We start from the raw sequence: 8785 nt of genomic DNA, 5'->3' as shown, positions 1-8785 counted from the left end.
GATCCGACCCACGCTGGACTCCGGGTGCCCAGATGGTCGAAGCAAATCCTCCCGTGCGTTATTCGATTATTTTGTTCGGTGCGATCGAAAAGGTGCGGAAGCGCCACGGACGGAGCGGATCGACCGAGGAAGCCGTCTTCATGTTTTCCTTCCCCTGCAGACTCGCTCCAGAAGGCCAAAGTCGGTCTCAACTAAGATAAAAAAGTAGCATCATCGGCAAAGACCTTGGAGCCACAACGTCCGAAGGACTGAAATTTCTGAAGGTCCAAGCAGAAATCAGTGAGAACGGAGGGGAAAGTGCCTGAGGAGGATCTGAGAGGACCTCCAGAGGAGACCAAACGTATCTCTGGTGTTCCAGAGATCAAGACAAAGACTCAGACGCAGAGCTGGACGCTGAAGAACAGCTCTCCAAGATGACCGGTCAGGACTCAAGAAGGTCCTCTGGCTTCCAAACTCCAGAAGGTCCCACAGACCCTGAATCCCGGGAGAAGAACGTCCGAGACGGGCACCATTCAGTGGAACGTGAGGCTTTTATTTTCAGTCGTGCAGAGAATAAAACCTGATTTAAAAAAAAAAAAAAGATCCCGCAGCTAAATGACGATAAAACCAAACATCAGATCGTCCTTGGAAGACTTTCACCGCTCGCAGGATCTCCGTCCGTGACTTTTGGTTCCCACGAGGGCGAAGCACCTTGGCGACAGCAGGGGGTCGAAGAGCTGCACCAGCGCGGCGAAAGACAGGTCCTCCTGCAGGACATGAAAACGTCCTCTGCTGAATCCCCTCGGAGACGGAACATCTGGACCGCGATCGTCGCCAGGTGTTTGCGCGGAGGACGAGCCCGTCCCCCTCGACGGAGGGAGAAGGTCAGGAGCCACCGGCCCGCTTTAACGCTTTCCGAGAACGGCGAGAAGGTTTTACCTGCTCTTTCAGGAAACACAGGCGGTCCAGGAGAATCAGGCCTTCGATGCACGGAGCCAGAGACACCTTCAGCTGCACAGACACACAGGGAGTACTTACAAGTGTGTGTGTGTGTGTGTGTGTGTGTGTGAGTGTGTGTCAGTGTGTGTGTGTTTGTGTGTGTGTGTGTGTGTGAGAGTGTGTGAGTGTGTGAGTGAGTGTGAGAGTGTATGAGTGTGTGAATGTGTGTGTGTGTGTGTGAGTGAGTGAGTGAGTGAGTGAGAGTGTGTGTTTGTGAGTGAGTGAGTGTCTGTGTTTGAGTGAGTGTGTGTGTGTGTGTTTGTGTGTGTTCACGGCAAACCGTTTGACCTCTAACTGTATCATTGTTTTTTTTTTTGGTCGGTTTATTTCTAACATTTTTTCAACTCGTTGAATCAAATAAACGTAAGATTTAAACCTAAAGAAACAAGAAAACTATAAAAGTCATAAAAATTTGGAAACATTTGGAAATGAAGAATTAAACGTTAGTTTTATATTTATCCATCACACTATTTTTAAATGCATTTTGGATTTTTTTTTTGAAAACGTGTTTAATGTTTCAATTTGTTTTTGTTTTTTTTTGAATTATTGATTGATGGATTGACCCCCAGGCCCGTCATCAATACAGCCGCCTCCTGGCCGACCCTCCAGCGCTCTCACCATGTTGAAAGCGTGCATCTGGCCCCGCCGGGGGCCGTAGGCGTCGAGGTAGCGCTGGATGTCGCCGTCGGAGAGCTGGAGGAGAGAGAACGGTGTCAATGCGTGAGAAAAGCACAGATTCCCATCGAGGGCTTATTCTCGTAACGTATTCCGGATTCTAGGTTTGTGGACCTTGGATCCGTCCAGCTCCAGCCTCCGCAGAGCCCGACGAACGTAGTCCACGAAGGACGTGGCCTTGGAGTAGACGTTCCCCACACGCTTTTCACTGCGAAGCAAACAGAAACTTACAAATGGTGTATTTTTGGAAATCTACCGTCATTTCCCGACTGTAAGCCGCTCCTTTTTTCCCACGCTTTCAACACGGTGGCTTAAACGAAGATGCGGCTAATTTATGGACTTTTTGGGCTGACGAGCTTCACGCCGCCAAAACATGTAGCCTCGTCGATTTTAACAGTTTTAACGCGCAGGAAGAAGACCAAGACAGCCATCAGCTGGCGGAGGACAAATGATTGGACTTTTCCCTGTGTTGTTTATTATTTGTACTTTGCTTCAGCCGTCTTACAGCCGCTGTTCCAAAAACAGCATTTCCAGTAAATATCTGTGGATGTTACCGGTATTTATTTAATTCACACTTTGGAAAAAAAAAAAATCTGCATAAATATCTCGTGTTACAACGCAGACAAGTGCGGCTTGTTTATGTACACATTTATGTATTTAATTTTAGCCGGTGCGGCTTATATTCAGGTGCGCTCAACAGAAAGTAGTAGTAAATTAGTTGAAAAAAAACTGTTTTGTCTCATTTTAAGGTGATTTTGTGTTAAATTTCTGATAGACTTTTTTTTTTCCTTTTTCAGGTCATTTAAAAAAAATAAGAAAATTCCATACGACATATTGGAAGTACCCTCCGCTTATATGGCCCTCCATTAATAACAATGACAATGAATGTATATAATCAATATTGATATTTCCTAATATTCATGACACGTGTCATATTTCAGGATGAGTCTACGCTTGGAGATGGAAAGCTCGTGAGTGTGACCTTCTGAAGGAGGCGTAGTGGTCCCTCAGGACAAGGTGGAGGACGGCCCTGTAGAACAGAGACTCCATCTGGATCTGCGAGATGAGACCAGGACGGCTGTTTTCAGCGACGCCGCTCAGACCAGCCAGCGTCCACAGAGCAGCGAATGTGACTCACCCCTTGGCCGACGGACACTCTGTCCAGCGCCTGTTTTTTTTTTAATTCAAAAACATCGAGCCAAATTATAAAGTGCAAACGAGAAAAATCCATTCTCGGAAATCTCACAAACTCACCAAACAAGCCGACATCCTGGCGTTCCGGCCGCAGAACCAGGAGCGCTGACGGAGGTACCGGCTCAGAGGGAACCCAAACACACCCTGAGGACACGCTAGCAGAAACAATAAGGGTGTTTTACGATCCCAGTGCGTGTGTGTGTGTGTGTGTGTGTGTGTGTGTGTGTGTGTGTGTGTGTGTGTTACCCTGTCCGGCAGGGTCAAACTCCTCGGACAGCTGGTGGTAGCAGCAGCCCACGCTGCAGACGGCGACCAGCTCTGGTTTGTCCACAAACATCCTGAGGGTGCTGGAGGCCAGGTCTCCACACGTGTGCAGCCCGACCACGACCGCGTCCTGGAGTTTGGATGGAGAGAAAGAGCCGCACGTCAATCGATGATGATCGATCCGAACGTTCGCCACAGCCGTGACGTCCCGCGCTCGGCTCGCTAATGCAAACTCCAGCTGTCGGGCCTCTGGATGTCTAGACTCCACGCAGAATTCCACACAACACTTCATCTCTGCTGACCTCCAGCTCGTCGATGAGCTCCCGGAGCTCTGTCTGCGCCGTGACGTAAGACGTGAGGGGCGAGAAGACGACCCCGGCGTTGCCCGCCGTGTTCCGAGCCTTCCTCTCCAGGTTCTCCCTCTTCCTCCTTTCCCTCTGCTCATGGCTCAGCGCAGTCGGGGGAACTCTGGAAGACGCCGTCTGCACCGCGTCCACTGACAGGGAACGGAGGAAGAGCTCCTCCACCTCAGCGTTTAGCTTTGAGCTCTGGTCAGGTAACTGCGTTACCCCTTCTTCTTCCTCTTCCTCCTCCTGAAAAACCGATTCTTCCCGCACGTCAGGTGATGAGCCATCTCCTGCGCTTTCTCCAGCCTCCATCATCTCCCTGCGTGCCAGCGGGGCTTCGCCTTGTGCCCCCGCCTTGTGTTTCTGATAGGCCTTGGAGAACTTCTTCAGCTTCCTGTTCCTCTCCTGAGCGCTGTGGGTGTTGGCGCTGGACGAGTCTATGCCGTAGACCCGGAGGCCGTGCCGCAGAGACAGGAAGGAGCTCAGGTAACCCTTCCCCGAGCCCACGTCGATCACCTGCGGGGCACAGACGCAAATCCGGTCACTCAAAAAGCCTCCGAGGCCTTCGGAACGATCGGATGCGTGTCGCTCGCCTGTTTGACACCGCAGCGTCGGGCCAGACAAGACACCACCTCCGACATGGACTGGACCTCGTGGGATTTCTTCGCATTCATGAACTCATCGGGCTCCAGCTCCACTCCTGGGTGTCGACAACACAAAGGTGATTATGGTCGAAGCGGACCGGGTTCAGGTTCCGTTCAGGTCGCCGTTCCTACCTGTGTCCGCAGGAGGACCGTGGCGTCCGAGGGCCAGCAGCAGCTCGTCCCTGCTCACCGAGGCCCCGAGGCCGGGCAGAGAGTGAGCCTTGGCGGCCCGGAGCAGCTCCTGGGGATCCACCAGCCGGTGAGTGTCGTTGCAGAACCCAAAGGTGGTCCCAGAAGGTTCTGTTCGGGCACACGCATCAGAATCAAGTTAAACTACATAAACCGAGTTTGCCCTCTAGCGGAACTAAGATAATTATGTGGAAAACGAATTCGTTATGATGGGATATTTATGCCCAAGCACTGAGTACATATCGCAACAACAACTGCATCATCAAACTATAAGACCTCCTTTATTTCCTTGTCTCCCACCGCGGCGGGCAGATGGTTCGAGTTTCACCCCAAAGCAACGGTTTCTGTTGAGAGGTGCCTTCGGCGCTGGAAAATTGCATTTTAAGAAACAGAAAACTATCTTTCTTCACCGCACATATGTTTGCTTTACCGCAGTTTTCATTTCAACGGTTCATAGGAAAACTGCTGACTTTGGACAAAAGTTCTTGGATAAAATCCTGAGTAAAAAAACAAAACAAAACAAATAATCATTGAGACCAATAGAAATAACTCCAAACTGTCGACGTCGGCTCGTTTCCCTGAAATGAAGGATCGGCGTAATTATCGTCGTGGCAACAAGAGGGTGCTTTTTGAAACAGAGTTTAAAGATAAACATCAAGTTCCCTCTGACTGTCAATTCGTATCCTTGTTTTTTGCGGTTTTTATTTCAAACAATGTTAAGAATAACAACGCTCTTTGTATTTATCACTGATAAAACAATGTGTAGTGACAAAAAAAAAATACTTTTAGACGTTACTTGCTAATATTCGGGTAATTGAAAGCAACTTTATAAAGATAATGACTTCATCATTTTCAGGTAATTCCTTTCCAATAGGAAATAAAAATACAAAGAAAAAGGAGTGGGATATTTGTTTTATTTCATTATTGCCCTATTTAGCGGAGACCAAATAAGCTAGGCTAACTATGACTAGGCTAACTCTTAGCTTGATGGATGTTATTTATCTTTCTGAATGTAAGCGTACGGCAGCACAGAACAGTCGACACCGTCATATTTAGGGAACAAGCAACACTGACGAGAAATGTGACGGTGAAACAAAATAAAATAAAGTTCATTAAGTGAAAGGGGTTCGAAAGAAACAACAGGGTTCTGTTGGACGAATAGTCGACCTTTGGTTACAGCCCTATTTGTAGTCGCAGCAAAATGAAGATGTTTAATTTAAGAGTACATCTCTGTAAAAAAGACTTTTCCAGTTTTGTACCTATAGTGTTTGGTTTATATTTATGAATTATTCAGAGTTGTCGTTCTTTTTTCACCTGGTCCTTTGCCCTCTGGCTCCCTCTGCTGTTCGTCGTTGGAGCCGAACGTCGACAGCACCTCTTCGGCTGTCACGGCCACGAAGCGCTCCCATACGTCGTGGGTATAAAACTCCACCGTGTGGGCGTTTGCGATGCTCAGAGTTTTAGACAGAAACCGCGTTACTTTGTCGATCAGTTGCTGGACGTCCGAGAGGCCGATCGGGGAGGATGTCATGTTTGAAAGCTCTCCGGAGCCGAGCGAAAGAATATCATGCTAGCGCAACCACGTCTGTAGGATGCCAGACCCTAAGAGACGATCACAGAGTCATCGATCGTACCCGGGAGTTATAAAAACGTTATGAATGTAGATTTGTGTTACTTTGAATGCTCTATATACGGATAATAATACTTTTCTGTCAAAAAAATCTAGCCCTGTGACTTATGGAGACAAATCCGAGCAGAAAACAACAGTTGTTCGCTCTGTGCTCGATATTTGCTGCCTTGTTTTGCTAGCTCTGACGTCATAATCCTGCGACCGCCCCGACTGACACGCGTGATCCGGGACGTAAACATTTTGATTCTCCCGGTGGAAAATCCACGCAAATGGCTCCGACCGAGCAACAAGCGAAGAAATACGCGTTCAAGTCGGAAGCAGGCAAATGGGGGAAAGCGAAGGGCGTCCCGTCTGGTGTCAAAAAGAAGAGGAAATGGGTCCCGGACAACAAAGTGTTTCAAGGAAGTATCAAAGAAGGTACGTCCTGCTAGCATGTGGTCAACAGGTACACTTCATTTCACTGTCATAACACAACGTTTAGCTTCTCTTTTATTGTCGATTATATGATATTATCATGTTTAAGCCATTAATTTTGTGTCTGTGTTCTGTCAACTCTTGTGCTGGTGTACACTTTTAATCAAATATTGCATATTTTAGTCCTCCTCATTGGATCTTTTAGTGAAATAACTTGTGTGAACTAGCTTGGTTGGTTCACTTTTATTCTTGATTTGGCTTTTCGTTTTATTCTAATGCTTGTTTTCACTTTCTCCAAATCAACATCTGTCATGCAATCATAAAATCTCTCTGTTTCATAAATTGGAAATGACACTCTAAAGCTCAGTACAATCTTCCAAATGATGAAACTCTCTTTCCTTGTGCGAGAGTCTCAACCTGAAGTTAAAATAGTTCTTTTCTTTCTCCTCTTAAGGTCAAGGGTTTGCTCTAATGAGGAAGCAGAAAGTCCAGCATGAATACAACAAGCTACTGCGTAAGGAGAAGAGGAAGGGCACCGCCGCCCCTAAACCTCTGTTTAAGGACGAATATCCTGAACACCTGAAACATCTATACTTGGCCGAGGAAGAGAAGCTGAGACAAGAAGCCTGGACGAACAGAGTGAACCGGAGTAAAGTGAGGATGAGAGGAAAGAACGAGGCCGAGGACGATGTTGAGAGCGACGCCGAAGCACGGCAGGCCGAAGCCGGGAGTCCTGATCCAGTCGGAGCTGAGCAGACGGAGGAGCCTGTCTCAGAGGAGCACCAAACAACAGCGGCAGCAAAGAAGGAAAGGTGAAAAGTGCTTCTTGCCTTAAAAAATCCAGAATGCTAATTTTTCTTCATTGTTAAATTGAAGTAGTGAGCTTCAGTTAGCTTAGCATCTCACTGCAAGCAACCCAAAGTCCTCAAAAGCCCGGTGGGAGTCAAATGCCAGGCTTCCTCTTCCTTCCAAAAGAACAAGTTCAACCAGAGACACACACTTGTAGAGAAAACCTGCAGGAATGGTGATTCTAGAAGGGACACCTCCTGTTTTTGTTTTCCCCCGAGTCCCTCAGACAACAAGCTCTCAGTGACCGCGAGGCCGTGATGATAGTTAAACCTGCCTGGCTGTGGCTTTAGAATAAAATCAAGTAAAAGGGATTGTGCAGAATTGTAAAATTGAAGGGTCTCAGCTAATATAAGCTACTTCTCTTTGCTCAAAGAAGAGCACATGAATGAGGCTCTGACTCAGACTTCCCTATGTCCTCCAGCTGAGCTTCTCAGGCTTTGAGTCTGTGATAGTGAAGCCTTTGTCCCTTTCGGTTTGCATCCTGAACTCTGGATGGGCCTCCAGAGTCCCTCCTGGGGCCCGCAGCTACACAATGTTTCACCCAGGAATGAAAGGGGAGCCATTTTGAGCCCTTCAGATGTTTTGGAGCCACAAACAACCTCATAATTCCCCAGAGATACCAGGAACGCCTCCTCACGCTGCCGCTAACTTGATTCTGCTCCCCACCAGCCTTCCAGTGAGCAACCGCATGAAGAAAAAAATGCAGCGGAAGACGTCCTACCAGAAGTCCAAGGAAGAGTTTGAGAGGATAAAAGAAAAGCGGCGCCAAAAGAAGGAGGTGGGATATTTCTTCTATTATTTACCAAAATTAACGAATGCCAACCGTCAGTTTGATGCTACCCGCTGTTTCTCTCCTTGAACACCTAAGGAGTACCTGAGGAACAAACAGCAACGGGAGGAAGCGATCCAGCGGTACAAGAAGAAGAAGACGGAGACCTTCCAGGTGCTGAGCAGAAAGACCAAGAAGGGACAGCCCAACCTCAACATCCGCATGGAGCTCCTGCTGCAGAAGATACAGGACGCTCAGAAGTGACTTTGCACAGGCGGACCGGCGAAACCGGGTCCGTGGGTCCGACCACCGCGCCGGCCTTTCCTCGTATTCCCCGCGGACTCGTGGCGGGTGTAACCACAAGGGGGCGGTGAAACCCGCAGAGAGGCAGGACCACTTTTTCGAATCAATAAATGTGTGACTTTTCCACAACAACGTGGTTTATTTTGGTTACAAGATGGTAAACAAGTTGTTTCACGGGTGAATCGGAGTCGTGTCTTTTCCGCGGAAACCTCAACCGCCGCGTCGTCTCAACCCCCGATTGAATTTAGGGTTTGTTTTATGGAGAAATTCAGGTCCCTTGATGTTGTTTATGTATTTAAATCATGGAAAGTGGAGGTCACACACCGGATCACAAACAGATAATGCTCTGCTTGTTTTCTTCCGATACCTTTCATTTGCGTGTAACAAGACGGCTGAGCCTCACTCGTCCCACTCAAATACGTAACTAATAAAATTGTGACATTTCCACGCCGAGTTTTTCTTTTTTTTTTTGTTTTTCCAGCTCCCGTCTTTCAGCCGCTGAGGTTTGCAGATTGTACTCTTTTTTTTT

The 8785-nt window shown here is 47.8% G+C and overlaps 2 protein-coding genes across 2 annotated transcripts; one reads left to right on the top strand and one right to left on the bottom strand.

Moving 5' to 3' along the window:
* Nucleotides 1-511: 511 nt before the first annotated feature.
* On the bottom strand, nucleotides 512-5885 carry mettl25 (methyltransferase like 25). Its single transcript, XM_086146310.1, has 12 exons — nucleotides 5606-5885; nucleotides 4235-4402; nucleotides 4052-4158; nucleotides 3414-3974; nucleotides 3094-3241; nucleotides 2908-3002; nucleotides 2792-2821; nucleotides 2636-2709; nucleotides 1768-1861; nucleotides 1597-1671; nucleotides 919-990; nucleotides 512-746 (listed from the first exon to the last, which is right to left on the bottom strand). Exons 1-12 carry the CDS (start codon nucleotides 5820-5822, stop codon nucleotides 636-638), a joined length of 1752 nt encoding a protein of 583 aa, XP_086002436.1. The 5' UTR covers nucleotides 5823-5885; the 3' UTR covers nucleotides 512-635.
* A 292-nt stretch (nucleotides 5886-6177) lies between these two features.
* Nucleotides 6178-8703, top strand: ccdc59 (coiled-coil domain containing 59). The gene is made up of 4 exons (XM_086146312.1): nucleotides 6178-6338; nucleotides 6790-7147; nucleotides 7854-7962; nucleotides 8053-8703. The coding sequence occupies exons 1-4, from the start codon at nucleotides 6191-6193 to the stop codon at nucleotides 8215-8217; spliced, it is 780 nt and encodes a 259-aa protein (XP_086002438.1). The 5' UTR covers nucleotides 6178-6190; the 3' UTR covers nucleotides 8218-8703.
* Nucleotides 8704-8785: the final 82 nt, after the last annotated feature.

Source organism: Fistularia commersonii, chromosome 5, assembly GCF_037954325.1.
Source record: "Fistularia commersonii isolate RoL2024-O1a breed Wild chromosome 5, RoL_Fcom_v1.0, whole genome shotgun sequence".
Taxonomy (NCBI): Eukaryota; Metazoa; Chordata; class Actinopteri; order Syngnathiformes; family Fistulariidae; genus Fistularia; species Fistularia commersonii.
This window is presented reverse-complemented; position numbering and strand designations above follow the sequence as displayed.